At 35.8% G+C, this 17,997-nt stretch overlaps 1 protein-coding gene across 1 annotated transcript in view; it reads left to right on the top strand.

Moving 5' to 3' along the window:
* The window catches only part of LOC136838413 (serine-rich adhesin for platelets), a 549,424-nt gene that overhangs the window by 315,647 nt on the left and 215,780 nt on the right, over positions 1-17,997 (top strand). Inside the window, 1 exon segment of the mRNA XM_067103288.1 lies at positions 7,676-7,780. Coding sequence (XP_066959389.1) covers positions 7,676-7,780 — 105 coding nt within the window.

Genomic DNA, 17,997 nt, shown 5'->3' with positions numbered 1-17,997 from the left:
TACTTATTATTAGTTGTTAAAAATTCCAGGGCCCTAGTAGCGCAGATTTTGTATATAATATGCCTGTTTATCTTATTTGATATTCCGGGCGCCTAGTAGCGCAGAGTATGTATATATTATATGTCTGTTATTAGTTATTCAGTATTCCAGGCACCTAGTAGCGCAGATTTTGTATATATCATGCCTTTTATTATTAGATATTCAATATTCCAGTCTCCTAGTAGCGCAGATTTTTGTATGTAATATGACTTTTTATCTTAGCTATTCAATATTCCAGGCACCTAGTAGCGCAGATTTTATATATAAAATATGCCAGTTTACCTTATTTGATATTCCGGGTATCTAGTAGCGCAGAGTATGTATATGTACTTATTATTATTATTAAAATTCCAGGCCCCTAGTAGCGCAGATTTTGTGTATATGTATGACTTTATCTTAGCTATTCAGTATTCCAGGCACCTAGTAGCGCAGAATATGTATATATTATATCTGTTATTAGTTATTCAGTATTCCAGGCACCTAGTAGCGCAGATTTTTTTATATATTATGCCTATTATTGTTAGAATATTCAATATTCCAAGCTCCTAGTAGCGTAGATTTGATATGTAATATACCTATTATTGTTCAATACTCTGGTTACTAAGTTATCCAAAACTCCAGGTACCTAGTAGCGCAGATTTTGTGTATATGTATGAGTATTTATCGTAGTTATTCAATATTCCTGGCACCTGATAGCGCAGATTTTGTATGTATTATCCCAATCATTAGTTATTCAACATTCCAAGCACCTGGTAGCGCAGTTTTTTTTATGTATTATAGCTATTTTTAGTTTAGTTATTCAATATTCTAGGCTCCTAGTAGCGCAGATTTTGTATATATCATAACTATTATTAGTTATTCAATATTTTTTTCAATAAGGTTCTTTCCCAGGACAAATTTTTGCCCCCCTCTTGAATTTTCCAACTCTTAACAGTAGATAATTTTCGAATATTAGCAAAAATATTATTAAGGCAATTGTAGTGTACTAGGAATTCAATTTTACATAAAGGTTTAATGAATGCATTCTATTGATAAAACATGGATTTAATGTAATACAATCATAAAGCACGTTTTATGTTGTACATTTATCCATTTTTATGCACAATATTTACATATGATTTTCTTGAAGTCCTGTAATGGGTTATTTGTCGCGTGACCTTCATACATAGATGATATTGATAATTACTATTGTCATTATTATTGTTATTGCTTTATCATGCAGATTGCAGAACTGGCAGGAGTCTGTGCATGCATAAGACTACAGTTAGTCAAGCTGTAGAAATTATTATTATTAGTATTATTATTATTTATTTTTTTTTAAAGTGATTGCTGTTTGAAAGGGTCTTCTACCCACATTTATTATTATTATTATTATTATTATTATTATTATTATTATTATTATTATTATTATTATTATTATTATTATTAGCTTTGCTAGTCAGCTGTTTGTCATTTTCCCCTTTCATTCTTGTCCTGCTTTGCTTGGCGTTTCTATATTTCACTATTTCTTCTCTAACTTGTAATTTATAGACGAATGTGTGAATAATACATATATACAGTATGTATATATATACACAATATATATATATATATATATATATATATATATATATATATTGTATTTATAATGAATAGTGAGAAATTTAAACAGCCAGTGAAACTTAATGGAAGAGAAGGAAAGGACTCGCTGAGAAATAGGATAGACTTTCTTTTGTGAAAGGAAAGGTATACTTTCTCTTGTGACTGGCCTGTATTCATTTTCCCTACTATGTGAGTCTCGGAAGAATTTAGAGTTGAGGCCAAAGGCCAAGCACTGGGACCTATGAGGTCATTCAGCGCTGGAAAGGAAACTGAGAGTAGGTAGCTTGCAAGGTGTAACAGGAGGAAAACCTCAAAGCAGTTGCACTTTGAAATAGTTGTTACGAGGTGGTGGATAGCAAGGTGGAAGAAAGAGAATATGAAAGGTGGTACAGTAAAAGGAATGAAAGGGGTTGCAACTCGGGGCCTAAAGAAGGGACGCTGCAAAGAACGTTTAGTAACGCCTACAGTGCACCCTGTGAGGTGTACTGGCGGCACTAGCCCCCAAAGGGCCGGCTTAGTTTTGGGTTACCTGAGGGAATGTTGGAAGAGAGAGAGAGAGAGAGAGAGAGAGAGCTGTATGGATAGATAACCAAATGGTAAGTACTGAAAGCCTTGTTGATAAAAAAAAAGGAAATTTATTGGAATATTTATACTGAATAACATTGGTCAAAATTCCTGAATCTATTATGAATGGATGGCGTCAATATCAGGTCGATTCAATCAGAGTAAATGTGTTTGACGTCACTCTTATGTTATCCCAATCAGTTTATGCATTTGAGACGTAACTATCAGGGTAACCAATCAGAGTAGACATTTGTGACGTAAGTAACAGGGTGATCCAATCAGAGTAGACATTTGTGACCAGTACCAGGGTGAACCAATCAGAGTAGACATTTGTGACATCAGTAACAGGGTGATCCAATCAGAGTAGACGTGTGTGTGGCGTCACAATCAGGGTGATCCAATCAGAGTAGACATTTGTGACATCAGTAGCAGGGTGAGCCAATAAGAGTAGACGTGTGACGTCAGTAACAGTGTGATCCAATCAGAGTAGAAATTTGTGACATCAGTAACAGGGTGATCCAATCAGAGTAGACATTTGTGACGTCAGTAACAGGATGATCCAATCAGAGTAGACATTTGTGACATCAGTAACAGGGTGATCCAATCAGAGCAGGCGTGTGTGACGTCAGCATCAAGATAAGCCAATCAGAGTAGACATATTGTGACGTCAGTATCAGGGTGATCCAATTAGAGTAGATGTGTGTTTGACAGTATCAGGGTGAGCCAATCAGAGTAGAAATTCGTGTCATCAGTAACCGGGTGAGCCAATCAGAGCAGGCGTGCGTGTGTGTGTGTGTGACGTCAGTACCGTGGCAATCAAATCAGAGAGCTGATTCATCTTTGAAAAGCCGCCTTGATTAAGGGACTCCTTGGAGGCTGGGTGATGACGTCACTCTAGCGTCTAGCCTGTAGTTGATAATTCATTAAGAATCGAGCCGCAGCTAATGAGTTTTTCCCTTTTTTATTTCTGAGCATCGAAAGTTGTTAGTGATAAAAAGGAAATTATGTTTGTTTTATCGTGATGACGTTGTAGGGATGAAAGTCATGTTAGGAGGTATTATTATTATTATTATTATTATTATTATTATTATTATTATTATTATTATTATTATTATTATTATTATTATTCAGAAGATGAATCCTGTTCATACGGAACAAGATCACCAAAGGGGCCATTGACTCGAAATTCAAGCTTCCAAACAATATGGTTTTCATTAGATAGAAGTAACGATAGGTAATGGGAATTATTATTATTATTATTATTATTATTATTATTATTATTATTATTATTATTATTATTATTACTGATAAACAGTAGACAAACATGCAAGTTCCAATCGATAATAAGAGCTAAAGACCCACTGGGTCAATTCAAAAGGAATTGAGGAATAAGGGACAGAGAAATATGAATTATTATTATTATTATTATTATTATTATTATTATTATTATTATTATTATTATTATCATCATTATTATTATTATTGGGTAAATTGAAAAATAACTGGTTATAATTTTATCATCTTAAGGTTGTTCCTCGTTGTAGATTGATTTAAAGTTGTAATTTCCATATTTTTTTAAAATTCCAAAGCACCAAAAATCGCATATATTAAAACTTCCATATTCATTCCACGCCATTTCGACAAACTGGAATGATAAACAGATGGGAGAATATTAATATGGAAATGAACGACCAGCTGGACTGGATTTCGCTTGCTGGAAATATGTTAATTCACATTTTGCGATTAATGAGGGCCATATTTTTTCTGTTAACGATGTAGAGCTGATTGGAATCTATTCTTTTTTATGTATTTTTTTGTGAAATCTCCTAAGTCCGTTTTTCTGGAGCTGACGGTAAACATCAGCTAATGATATCGTTGAAGGCTCATTCGTGCTTGCGATTGGTTGATGTCTGTTGATGTATATGAATCGTGCCTTGTGATTGGTTGATGTATATGAATCGTGCCCTTTGAGTGATTGATTTATATGAATCGTGCCTTTTGATTGGTTGGATATGTATGAATGGCACCTTTTGATTGGTTGATGTATATGAATCATTCCTTTTGATTGGTTGATGTATATGAATCGTGCCTTTGGATTGGTTAATGTATATATGAATCGTCCCTTTTGATTGGTTGATGTATATGAATCGTGCATTTTGATTGGTTGATGTATATGAATGGTACCTTTGATTGGTTGATGTATATGAATGGTGCCTTTTGATTGGTGATGGATAGCATGAGTTTCCACAAATCATGATTAGCTTCAGTGATATCAGCTGCGGATTTTTACCGAGAGAGAGAGAGAGAGAGAGAGAGAGAGAGAGAGAGAGAGAGAGAGAGTAGCCTCAATTGCACTCATGAGTGCTTTGTGACTGACAGTTGGAATTTAAGTCAATTAAACAGCAGTTAGTATATACTATATACTATATATGTATATATGTATATATGTATATATATATATATATATATATATATATATATATATATATATCCTCGTAGGTGTCATCAGATAGTTTTGACGAAAGAGTCATTACAAAGAAGAGGCCCCATCATCGACACTAATTACTTATTGCACGTTCACTCATTTGCCATTCAGAAATTAATGAATAGGAATCTTGTGATCAGAGTCATTATGGAGAATTGTCAGTGACGCGAAGAATTTTTCAATATACGTTTGATAATCGGGAATTGAATGGATGAAAAGCATTCATAGCACAGTAGAATGTTTTAGGGGGGCGGTTGCCTATGTCACAAAAAGTGGCCATTTTTAAATGAAAACTGTCAGTCCCACGTTTTATAATATCTGCTGACTTAGCTTCGATTCTTATGTAAATGAATAATAGTTTATTATTATTATTATTATTATTATTATTATTATTATTATTATTATTATTATTATTATTATTATTATTATGCAGAAGATGAACCCAAAGGGGCCATTGACTAGAAATTCAAGCTTCCAAAGAATATTATGGTGTTCATTAGACAGAAATAACAGAAGGTAATGGGAAATACAGAAACCTGATTATTATTATTATTATTATTATTATTATTATTATTATTATTATTATTATTATTATTATTATTATTATTATTATTATTATTAAGAAGATACATGTTCTGGAAAGGAAAGTCTTCAAGGAACATTAATCGCTCCATAAATAATTTCCGGATCCTTTGTGGATTGGAGAAAAGAAACTCTGGAGAGCCCCCTTTTTGTCTTACTGGACTCCTTCCTCCTTTCTCTGCTCCTCCTCCTCCTCCTCCTCCTCCTCCTCCTCCTCCCTCATCAGAGGGCTGCCCCTCGCGTGAGTACTCCTGAAGGAGAGCTGGGAAACGCTGAAGGACTCAAGGACTCCCTGGAGGTGTGGGCGAGGGGAGGAAAAGGGGGAGGGGGTGGTCGTGCATCCCTTTGAGAACCCCCTTCCCCCCCCCTTAGTTTAAGAAAGGCTTAAGAGGCTGGATAGTGAGGGGGGGGGTGAAGAACACAAGAGCGGTTTTGAATGATGGAGAAAAATAGACGCTTAATGGAAGGAGAAAGTCGAGAGAGGTGGAGTGTGAAAGAATTTTTTTGTTGTTTGTTTTTTGTTTGGCTTTGTTGTTGCTGGGTTGTTGTTGTGATGATGGAATGAGATAAAGCTGGAGTTGTGGGAGAATATCCTGCATGGAATTAATATATAAGGCCTCAGAATTCTCAGTGGAGTTTGGAAAAGTATAGGCCTAATTGCTGCATATAATAAACTCGGAATTCTCAGTGGAGTTTGAGAAAGTGTAGGCGCGTGATTGCTGCATAAACAGAATTCTCAGTGCAGTGTGAAAAAGTATAGGCCTAATTGCTGCTCAGAACTCAAATAAACATTCAGAATTTTCAGTGCAATTTTAAGAAATAATAATAATCAGATCGAGTGGTGATAACTACCATTAAGCCTATGTTGAGACAGACCTAGTTTGGTTTTTTACTAAAATGAAAATTTTCTTTAAAGTGGTTTTTCTTTATGTATTGTAATTCCCTTTCATCTTGGCAGTTATTATTTTGTGATTCCGCATGATATAAGAAAATAATCGCATTTAAAGGCACCATTACCACTGAAGAAGGTTTCTAATCAACTTTAGTTGATAAACCTTCGAGCTTAGGCCTACTAAATTGAAAATTGCCTTTTTTATGGATTTTACGATATTTAATCCAGTTCCTATAAACACGCCCAATAACAGTTTTGATTTATATAATGAAACAATAGCATTTCAAGGCACCATTACCACTGAAGGAGTTTTTAATCAATTTCAAGTGATAAAACTTTCGAGCTAAGCCCTACTAAATTGAAAATTGCCTTTTTATGCATTTAACGGCATTTAATTTCGTTCCTACAAAGATGCTCAATGATTATTTTAATTTATGTAACGAAACAATAGCATTTCAGTGCACGATCACCACTAAAGAACGATCTTTTAATCAATTTTAGATGCAAAATCGAAAAGGAATAAATGTCATAGTCTCCCTTAAAACCCCTTAAGATTACCAAAGAAAACGAGTCAAGACGTCACTCGAATGGGATACTATCTTATAATAGTTGATGATTTGTGATCACTTTTAGACTGAAAGAACATTTTTCTTCGTGAGATAAGTTATATTAGATTTCCCTCCCTTCTCGGAGCGTTAGTTGTATTTGAAATTTCTTCAGGTAGGATTTATGATAATGTTCTCTTATTCTGGAGTCACTGAGAGAGAGAGAGAGAGAGAGAGAGAGAGAGAGAGAGAGAGAGAGAGAGAGAGAGAGAGAGAGAGAGATTGTTCTTGGGAGCAAATCAATTCTCGAAGGTGTCAAATGAACCTGTGCTTTAATATAAACGGAACACTGACGTTTATGTGCAGTTATTCAAAAATTGAATATAAACAATTTTTTAATATCCTCCTACGAAATAATACTTTATGAGCAATTAAGAGTGATTTTAAACATTAATTTTTTAGTCGACTTTCGAGGCTGACATATATTACTAGTTATATAAATATTTTATTTTTTGTGTGGGGGGCGGGGAGCAAATCTGGGAGATAATTCATGCGATTCATAGGTTTCTGAAAGTTGCTCCAATTTTCACTTTATACATACATACATACATACATACATATATACATACATTTTATGAATGTATGTATGTGTTTTTATTATGTAATAATTACATATTATACATACATAGAAATATTTCGTGTGTATGTATGTATATATGTGTATGTTTTATTACGTAGTTATATATATATAATACATACATACATACATTTTATGTATGTGTATGTTAGTATATATATGTTTTTTAAATTATATTACCTATTTGAAGAATATTTCCACCCATACGCCACCACTGTACCCAACATTTTAAACCATAACCCAGCCAGGCAAGAGTGACAATTAGCCTAAGTTAACTTCCGGTAAAATTAAATCAATTTATCATTTTTTACTGATAAATTTACTGATAAATTCACTCTCTCTAATTGCAGCCCGAGGCTCTGTGTGATATAGAACAGGTGACTTCTGCCAGGGTGAGCCGTGAGGATGAATTATCCTGCAGGGTGGAATTGACGCTGAAGGATCCTGACAAGGAGGTGAGTGTTAGGATTTGTGATCCTTTTGTTATATACTTTTTAATCCTTTTTCCTGTATATTTTGAATCCTTTTTAGTTTTCTGTTAAAGGAAATTATTGTGCCGGCTTTGTCTGTCCGCCCTCAGATCTTAAAAACTACTGAGGCTAGAGGGCTGCAAATTGGTATGTTGATCATCCACCCTCCAATCATCAAACATACCAAATTGCAGCCCTCTAGCCTCAGTAGTTTTTATTTTGTTAAAGGTTAAAGTTAGCCATAATCGTGCTTCTGGCAGCGATATAGGATATGCCACACCTACGGGCCGTGGTTAAAGTTTCATGGGCCGCAGCTCATGCAGCATTGTACCGAGACCACCGAAAGATAGATCTATTTTCGGTGGCCTTGATTGTACGCTGTAGCAGCTGTACAGAAAACTCGATGCGCCGAAGAAACTTCGACGCATATTTTACTTGTCTTACATACTTGTTTAATTCCTTTTTTACTGTACCTCCGTTCATATTCTCTTTCTTCCACCTTACATTCCTCAACCTTCTCGTAACAATTGATGCATAGTGCAATTGCAAAAGGCTTTACTCGTTTATACCTTTCAAAGCTTTCTACTCTCAGTTTCCTTTTGAGCACTGAATGACCCCATAGGTCCCAGCGCTTGGCATTTGGCCTAAATTCTATATTCCAGGTTTCTGTATTCCAAGAGGACTTCAAAGGAAAATCAGTCTGTAGAGAAAGATAAGTTATAGGAAAAGGTGATAAAAATAAATAAACAAATAAATAAGAATGAGGGAATAGAAGATTGTTCCATATGGAGGGTGGTGTGTCTTCTGAATAATAATAATAATAATAATAATAATAATAATAATAATAATAATAATAATAATAATGATGATAATAATAATAGTAATAATAATAATAATAATAATAATAATAATAATAATAATAATAAAATATTCTTTGGAAGTTTGAATTTCAAATAAGTGGTCCCTTTGGTGGGCTTGTTCCACATGAAGAGTGGTTTATCTTCTTAATAATAATAATAATAATAATAATAATAATAATAATAATAATAATAATAATAATAATAATAATAATAATAATCTTTCAATTTTACTCTCCCTTCATACTACCCACTTAAATTTTCTTCGTTCCCTCTTCCTTTCTTCCATAATGCGTTCTCTCTCATTTTCCCAACCTTACTCTATATAATACTAAATCCTTCCCAGAGACGGCCTCCCATCTCATAACACTCAAAGGCTTAATTCGTAATTCATCTGCCTCGATCTCCCACGGAGAGACCTTTTCGTGGAAGGCTTTTTCCTTATTAGAAAAATTGCCCTGAAGAAACTTCTATCTCCTCTCTAGTTAATGGTGTGTTGACTGTACTAGACCTCCTTTCTAGTTAATGGTGTCTTTACTGTACTAGAAAGACCTCCTTTATAGTTAATGGTGTGTTTACTGTACTCGGAAGACCTCCTTTCTAGTTAATGGTATGATTACTGTACTAGGAAGATCTAGAAAGACCTTCTTTCCAGTTAATGGTATGTGTACTGTACTAGGAAGACCTCCTTTCTAGTTAATGGTATGTTTACTGTATTAGGAAGACTTCCTCTCTAGTTAATGGTATGTTTACTGTACTAGGAAGATCTAGGAAGACCTTCTTTCTAGTTAATGGTATGTTTACTGTACTAGGAAGACCTCCTTTCTAGTTAATGGTATGTTTACTGTATTAGGAAGACTTCCTCTCTAGTTAATGGTATGTTTACTGTACTAGGAAGATCTAGAAAGACCTTCTTTCTAGTTAATGGTATGTTTACTGTATTAGGAAGACTTCCTCTCTAGTTAATGGTATGTTTACTGTACTAGGAAGATCTAGAAAGACCTTTCTAGTTAATGGTATGTTTACTGTACTAGGAAGACCTCCTTTCTAGTAAATGGTATGTTTACTGTACTAGGAAGATCTAGGAAGACCTCCTTTCTAGTTAATGGTATATTTACTGTACTAGGAAGACCTCCTTTCTAGTTAATGGTATGTTTACTGTGCTAGGAATTCGTGCTTTGATGTTCCACAGTTAATTACAAAGGATACATCAGGATTCTTTTTTATTTATTTATTTGCATATTCCAGGTTTGATTATTTTTTCTTATATTCATGGGTACTCCGATGCTGGTGGCCCGTACATTTCTTTGATATGCTGTCGTTGTTACTTGCTGCTTTTCTCCCCTTCCCATCACATGTTCAGACCATCTCATGCCTTTTATAGAACTCTCGAGTAACGTAAGACTCATGGCTATTAGAACATCCTTACCTGTTATGCCTGAAAAAAATGTAGGACTTCTCTGTTACATGGCATTAATTGAGGCTGATTTTTTTTTTTAAAGAATTATTTAGCATTTTTTCTTTTATATAAATTTCTTAAAGCATATTGAAAAAAACATGTTTTGATTATGAGAAGTGTATACACACTTTTAGTTTCCTGTAAAAGAAAATATTGTGCCGGCTTTTTCTGTCCGCCCTCAGATCTTAAAAACTACTGAGGCTAGGGGGTTGCAAATTAGTATGTTGATCATCCACCCTCCAGTCATCAAACATACCATATTGCAGCCCTCTAGCCTCAGTATTTTTATTTTATTTAAGGTTTAAAGTTAACCACGGTCGTGCTTCTGGCAACGGTATAGGATGTGCCACCACCGGGCCGTGGTTAAAGTTTCATGGGCCGCTGGTCATATAGCATTATACCGAGACCACCGAAAGATAGATCTGTTTGATTAAACGCTGGACAGAAAACTCGATTTTTTACTTGTTTTTATTGTCTTAAAGTACTGAAAAATGACTAAATTTTGTATTGTGAAATTAGTATCGATTTTTTTTAGAAAATCAGATTGATTTCCATTAAAAGGTGAGAGAGAGAGAGAGAGAGAGAGAGAGATTGATATATATTCAAACTTTCCCATTTTCAATAGAGAGAGAGAGTATCGGTAAGATTGATATACATTTAAAATTTCCCATTTTCAATAGAGAGAGAGAGAGAGAGAGAGAGAGAGAGAGAGAGAGAGAGAGAGAGAGAGAGAGAGAGTCCCTCCTTGTAATTAAGGGCGAAAAGTGGATTATGGGAATCGAGCGCAGAAATGGGCCAACTAAATGGGGAGAGGAAATTGGGAAATAACAAATCAAGTAATTGGGGAGATGGTTACACTTCGGATGATTGGATCAGGATAATGAGGCCGACCTCGAGGAGGTTAAGGGTAGACGAAATGCCTACCTCGAGGAGGTTAAGGATAAGCAATGAAGAGGTGCTAACGCACGTCTCTCTCTCTCTCTCTCTCTCTCTCTCTCTCTCTCTCTCTCTCTATATATATATATATATATATATATATATATATATATATATATATATATATATATATATACATATATACAGTATATATATGTGTATGTGTATTATATATTTTTTATGTATATATATCATATATATTTATATATATACATGGAAATCTTGGACGGTATGACGCCAGTTAATTAAAACAATCAATATCTCCATCAGCAGATTTTTGGTACAATTACTACATTCCGCTTTGTTTCCTGCCATTCCTAGAATCCTCTCCCATTGTTTACACATTCCTTTTATCACCATTTTCCCCCCCTCCCCCCGTTATCTTTTCTTTACGTGCCGTCCTGTTCTCTCTCTCTCTCTCTCTCTCTCTCTCTCTCTCTCTCTCTCTCTCTCTCTCCATTTTTCTTTCTGTCGGAGTGAGTCCTTTCTTCTTCCGTACCTCCGCCTTTTCACGTCCCTTTAAAAAGCGCAGCAAACTTTCCTCCTATCTCTCTGTCTCTTGTGTCGGTTCAGCCGCTATTTTCTTCCTCCTCCTCCTCCTCCTCCTCCTCCTCCTCCTTTAAAAAGCGCAGCAAACTTTCTTCCTATCTCTGTGTCTCCTTTTGTGTCAATTAAGCCACTATTCCTCCTCCTCCTCCTCCTCCTCCTCCTCCTCCTCCTCCTCCTCCTCCTCCTCCTCCTCCTCCTCCTCCTCCTCCTCCAGTTCCTTTTTTAAGGGGCATAACTTGAGGAGAATTTTTCGCCGATTCTCTAACAATTTGGAGCATAAGTAGACATCGAGGTCTTAATATGTTTTCATTAACAAGCGTTTCCCCCAAGATATTGGTAAGTTGGGGGACTTGTCTGGCCTGGGAAAAGTTTCTCTCTCTCTCTCTCTCTCTCTCTCTCTCTCTCTCTCTCTCTCTCTCTCTCTCTCTCTCTCTCAAAGGTCTTTCACTGCTTCGTCTGTCAAAAACAGTAGGAGAAATAAGGGTTCAGGATATTCAACTTCAGACGAAAAAGACAGATTTACTCTCTCTCTCTCTCTCTCTCTCTCTCTCTCTCTCTCTCTCTCTCTCTCTCTCTCTCTCTCTCTCTCTCTCTCTCTCTAACGATATTCAGCTTCAGACGTAAAAGACACATTTACCTCTCTCTCTCTCTCTCTCTCTCTCTCTCTCTCTCTCTCTCTCTCTCTCTCTCTCTCTCTCTCTCTCTCATTCGTCTGTCAAAAACAGCTGAAGAAACCAGAGTTTCGGATTTCTCAGCTGCAAACAAAATGGAGAAATTGAACTTTTTTCAAAGTAGTCTTTTTGGGTCTTTTTGGGTCTTTGAGGCTTTGAATGCAGTCAAATTGATCTTGCGAGCGAGTCGTGGTTTCTATAATTTTTTTATGGTTTTCAAATTTGGTGTGGTGATATTACTAGTTTTTTTGACAGTTGTCGATTTTTATCTGTCTAATTATTTACATTGCTTCATTTTTTCCCTTAAAACTGGCTGAATTATTATTATTATTATTATTATTATTATTATTATTATTATTATTATTATTATTATTATTATTATTATTATTTTAGCATTTGATATTTTAAATTTTTTTATTTTTGTGTTTAATTCTCTGTTACTAAGTATTTATTTCCTTAGAATTGGCAGTATTATTATTATTATTGTTATTATTATTATTATTTTAGCATCTAATATTATTTTATATAATAGTTGTTGATTTTTGTGTTTGATTCTGTGTCACTTAGTTTTTATTTCCTTGTAATTGGCATTATTATTATTATTATTATTATTATTATTATTATTATTATTATTATTATTATTATTATTATTATTATTTAGCCCTGTACTCTAAGTGCCATACCAGCCGTGCTGACGAGTTGGGAACTTTAGGTTGTACCCAAGTTTTTGTCTTCTGTCCCCTGAAAGGATGTCGAAAGAGATGAGTAGAAGAGAGAGAGAGAGAGAGAGAGAGAGAGAGAGAGAGAGAGAGAGAGAGAGAGAGAGAGAGAGAGAGAGAGGGGCGCCACTAAACTTTGCATTTGGGTAGAGAGAAATATATGAATCTACTGACGTCAAATGTACTTTTACAAAGAGAGAGAGAGAGAGAGAGAGAGAGAGAGAGAGAGAGAGAGAGAGAGAGAGAGAGAGAGAGAAAGAGAGGACGGGGGACACTAAACTCTGCATTTAGGTAGAGAGAGAGAGGAGGGGAGCAAATGCTTTTGAATGGAAAGGTGATATAAGTTAGTTCCTGGGGCAAGGTTATTATTATTATTATTATTATTATTATTATTATTATTATTATTATTATTATTATTATTATTATTATAGCTCTTTCTAAAGCATTTACAAAACCTAATAGACCAGCTACATGCTGATGAAAGTATTCCTTTCTAATAAGTGATATCTCTTCTTTCTGTATTTCCTATTACCTTCTGTAACTTCTTTCAAATGAACACCATAATATTCTTCGGAAGCTCGACTTTCAAGCCAGTGGCCCCTGTGGTGGGCTTGTTCCTTATGAATTTAGGGTATATCGTCTGAATAATAATAATAATAATAATAATAATAATAATAATAATAATAATAATAATAATAATAATAATAATAATAATAATAATAATATATTCTTTGGAAGCTTGAATTTCAAGTCAGTGGCCCCATGTAGGTTTGTTTAATATGAATTGGAGCTTATCTTCTGAATAATAATAATAATAATAATAATAATAATAATAATAATAATAATAATAATAATAATAATAATAATAATAATAATAATAATAAACCTCCTGCAGGTAATTTTGGTATATTTGAGAATGGAAAATGCCGTGTTCTAGTATTCCTGTCATTTTTTGTAACGCCTAAATTTTTGTAAAAAAAAAAAAAAAAAAGTGAGAAACAAAAAGACACTGAGGCGGGCCAGAGGGCTTCCTTTGACGCGCCGGTATCCGAAAGCGATGGCAACAATCAGCATAGTAGCCCGGAAAGAGAGAGAGAGAGAGAGAGAGAGAGAGAGAGAGAGAGAGAGAGAGAGAGAGAGAGAGAGAGAGAGGCGACACTTTTGTTTGTTCTAAAGGTGTCGTGAACATGGGCTTATCCATGCGGAATAAAATTTTCCTAGTTTCCCCCTTCCCCCCTTTGACACTTACTTCAATCTCCCCTCCCTCTCCTTCTCCCTCTCCCCTCTTCTTTCACCCCTCTCTGCCTCTTGTTTTTTCCCCCCTTCTTTATCCGAGGCGAGCTTTTTTTTTTATTATTATTTTCTAAGCAGTATTTCGGGTGTGAAATCGCCGTTCAGTCAACCAGCCCTTTGTGTGTTATTGTTACAGGCGTCTTTTGGCTGCCGACGGGAGGAGGAGGAGGAGGATGAGGAGGAGGAGGAGGAGGAGGAGGAGGAGGTGGTGGAAGAGGAGGTAGAGGAGGAGGAGATGGCGGAGGAAGAGGAGATGGAGGAGGAGGTGGAAGAGGAGATGGAGGAGGAGGAGGAGATGAGGGAGGAGGAGGAGGAGGAGATGGAGGAGGAGCAGGAGATGGAGGATGAGGAGGAGATGGTTGAGGAAGAGGAGATGGAGGAGGAGGAGGAGGAGATGATGGAGGAAGAGGAGATGGTGGAGGAAGAGGAGATGGAGGAGAAGGAGGAGGTGGTGGAGGAGGAGAATGAGTAGGAGGAGGAGATGGCGGAGGCAGAGGAGATGGAGGAGGAGGAGGTGGAGATGGCGGAGGAAAAGGAGATGGAGGAGAAGGAGGAGGAGAATGAGTAGGAGGACGAGGTGGTGGAAGAGGAGATGGAGAAGGAGGAGGAGGTAGAGGAGAATGAGTAGGAGGAGGAGGAGGAGGTGGTGGAAGAGGAGATGTAAGAGGAGGAGGAGAATGAGGAGGTGGACGAATAGTGGCTGAACCGACACAAGAGGAAAAGGAGGAGGAATAGGAGGAGGTAGTGAAAGAGGAGGAGGAGGAGGAGGTGGTGGTGGTAATGGCGGAAGAGGAGAGGAGGAGGAGGAGGTGGTGATAATGGTGGAAGAGGAGGAGGAGGAGGAGTAATAGGTGGGGAACCATAACAAACACACCCCGTGTGTTTTGTTTTGTTTTTTTTTTTTTTTGGTTTGCCTTTTGATATTTAGCAGTTTGGAAAAGTCTGAAGTCTTTCAGCCTTCCTTAGTATCAATATGTCTAGAAATTCTAGCCTCTTCATCTACGATGAGTCTTCAGGCATTAAAAGCCGTCTTCCTTACCGAGGCTTTGGGACTTTTAAAGCCCCTCTCCCGATTGAATTTTAAGGCTTTTAGCCTTTTTTACCTTATAAAGATTTTATCATTTTCAGCCTTTTTAGACTTTTACGTCAGGAAGTGTATAGGACTTTTAGTAAGTATATATATATTATAAATTATTATCAGATATCTCTAAGGTAACGGATAATATAAAGATTTAGTTGATTTTTTAATGTTTCCTTTTTAATACTCTCTCTCTCTCTCTCTCTCTCTCTCTCTCTCTCTCTCTCTCTCTCTCTCTCTCTCTCTCTGTATATATATATATATAAATATATATATATATATATATATATATATATATATATATATATATATATATATATATATATATATATTTATATATATATATATATGTATATATATATATATATATATATATATATATATATATATACATACATACATACATACATACTTACATTACATATATGTATATAATATATATACATCAAGGGCTTTAGAGAATAACGCTATTAACCAAAAAAATAAATTAACAATAATAATAAAAATAATAAAACCTTTCCAATTCGCAACTGGCGGGAAAGGCTCCCCATAGATTCCACGGGAAAGGGGAAATTAGGTATTCCTCGTACGGACCTCGGAAGGGGAAGGGGGAAGAAGTGAAAGGTCGATTCGCCATTAATGGCCGCAAATATTGACGGACGCAAAAAGTGAAAAATGAAACACGCGGTATCTTTCATCTCGAGTTTAGAAGCGATTTAGTTTTGTGGGGGAGGGGAAGGGAAGGGGAGGGGACTTTTGAATAGGGGTTACTGATGGGGGAGGGGAAAGGGGGAGATCTATAGTAGACCAATTATTGATGGGAGAAACCTCCCCACACACACAAATCTCCTATCTCCCTCTGTATACAAATAGAGGGGGGGAGGGAAAGAGGGGGTGGAAGGGAGAGGTTTAGGGTGGGGAGGGAAGGGGAAGGGGGTGGAATGTCCATTGGAAAATTAATTACCAGAAATAGGCTGCGGAAGCTGTTGAAAATGAGCAAATATTGACGGAATGAATTCCAATAATGCCGTAATTAGCTGTCTGACTAATTAGCGAGAGGCAATTAAAAGATCAAGGCAGAGGTATCCGCTCCCTCTTCTTCCTCTTCCTCTTCTTCTTCCTCTTCCTCTTCTTCTTCCTCTTCTTCTTCTTCTTCTTCTTCCTCTTCCTCTTCCTCTTCCTCTTCTTCTTCTTCTTCTTCTTCTTCTTCTTCTTCTTCTTCTTCTTCTTCTTCTTCATACGTTTTCCGTGTCAGCTTTTCGAATTCATGTAATGGTAGGTTGTTCCACTAACTTCCAGTGTACTCCTTGGTTTCTCTCTCTCTCTCTCTTCTCTCTCTCTCTCTCTCTCTCTCTCTCTCTCTCTCTCGTTCCTGTTGCCAAATAACGTCATGACGGATGAAGGGCTTTTGTGGATGACCGATGGGTGTGGAGTGGATCGAGTGTCCGCGAAAAGGCTTTGAATGACGAACAGAGAGAGAGAGAGAGAGAGAGAGAGAGAGAGAGAGAGAGAGAGAGAGAGAGAGAGAGAGAGAGAGAGAGTACAAACTGAAACGAAATTCTCAGATATTAAATGTGATAAAACTAATGATTCTCATTGAGCTTCGCTAATTATTTTTATCATACGCCTTCACTAGATTATTTACACATTAATGTCACTTATTTTCTAGAATTAAAAACAAATAATTATTTTTCAGTGCTATTACATTTTCCCTTCAAGATGAAAGTTTTATCAAATTATATCAAATTTTAACAAGTGTTCTGGATACTGTTAAGATTATAAAAATTATAGATAGCAACAAATCCTTACAATACAAATGACATTTATTTTTTTATACTAGAAACTGCAGTATGGGATTGAAAACAGTAAATATAACTTAGAATTATCTATTATTATTATTATTATTATTATTATTATTATTATTATTATTATTATTATTCAGAAGACGAACCCTATTCATGTAGAACAAGCCCACTTAAGGGGCCATTGACTTGAGATTCAAACCTCCAAAGAATATTATTATTATATTTATTATTATTATTATTATTATTATTATTATTATTATTATTATTATTATTATTTAGAAAGTGAACCCTATTCATAGGGAACAAGCCCATCAAAGGGGCCATTGACTTGAAAGAAGAAAATGAATTAACAAATCAATAAATAAATCGATAAATATGCAAGTCAGTTATTAAAATAGAAGGAGAATTGCTTTAGGGTAGCAATACGTTGCATCTTCTCTCGAACTTTTGCTTGGAAAGTCTTAATACAGCAAAAGGCTTTTGAAGTCTTCGTCTCATTGAATTCTGGCTGATTTGCTTTTCAATATTATTTGCGTGTCTTTGCGTCCAGAGGTAAGTTAAAAGTTAAGATCTGGGTTGCGTCACGGAAGATCTTAAAAACCACTGAGGCTAGAGGGCTGCAAATTGGTATGTTGATCCTCCACCCTCCAATCATCAAGCATACCAAATTGCAGCCCTCTAGCCTCAGTAGTTTTTATTTTATTTAAGGCTCAAGTTAGCCATAATCGTGCTTCTGGCAGCGATATAGGATAGGCCACCACAAGGCCGTGCTTAAAGTTTCATGGGCTGCGGCTCATACAGTATTATACCGAGACCACCGAAAGATACATCTATT

Source organism: Macrobrachium rosenbergii, chromosome 5, assembly GCF_040412425.1.
Source record: "Macrobrachium rosenbergii isolate ZJJX-2024 chromosome 5, ASM4041242v1, whole genome shotgun sequence".
NCBI classification, from domain to species: Eukaryota; Metazoa; Arthropoda; class Malacostraca; order Decapoda; family Palaemonidae; genus Macrobrachium; species Macrobrachium rosenbergii.
The sequence above is the reverse complement of the archived record's forward strand: the minus strand, read 5'-3'. Positions and strand labels throughout refer to the sequence as shown.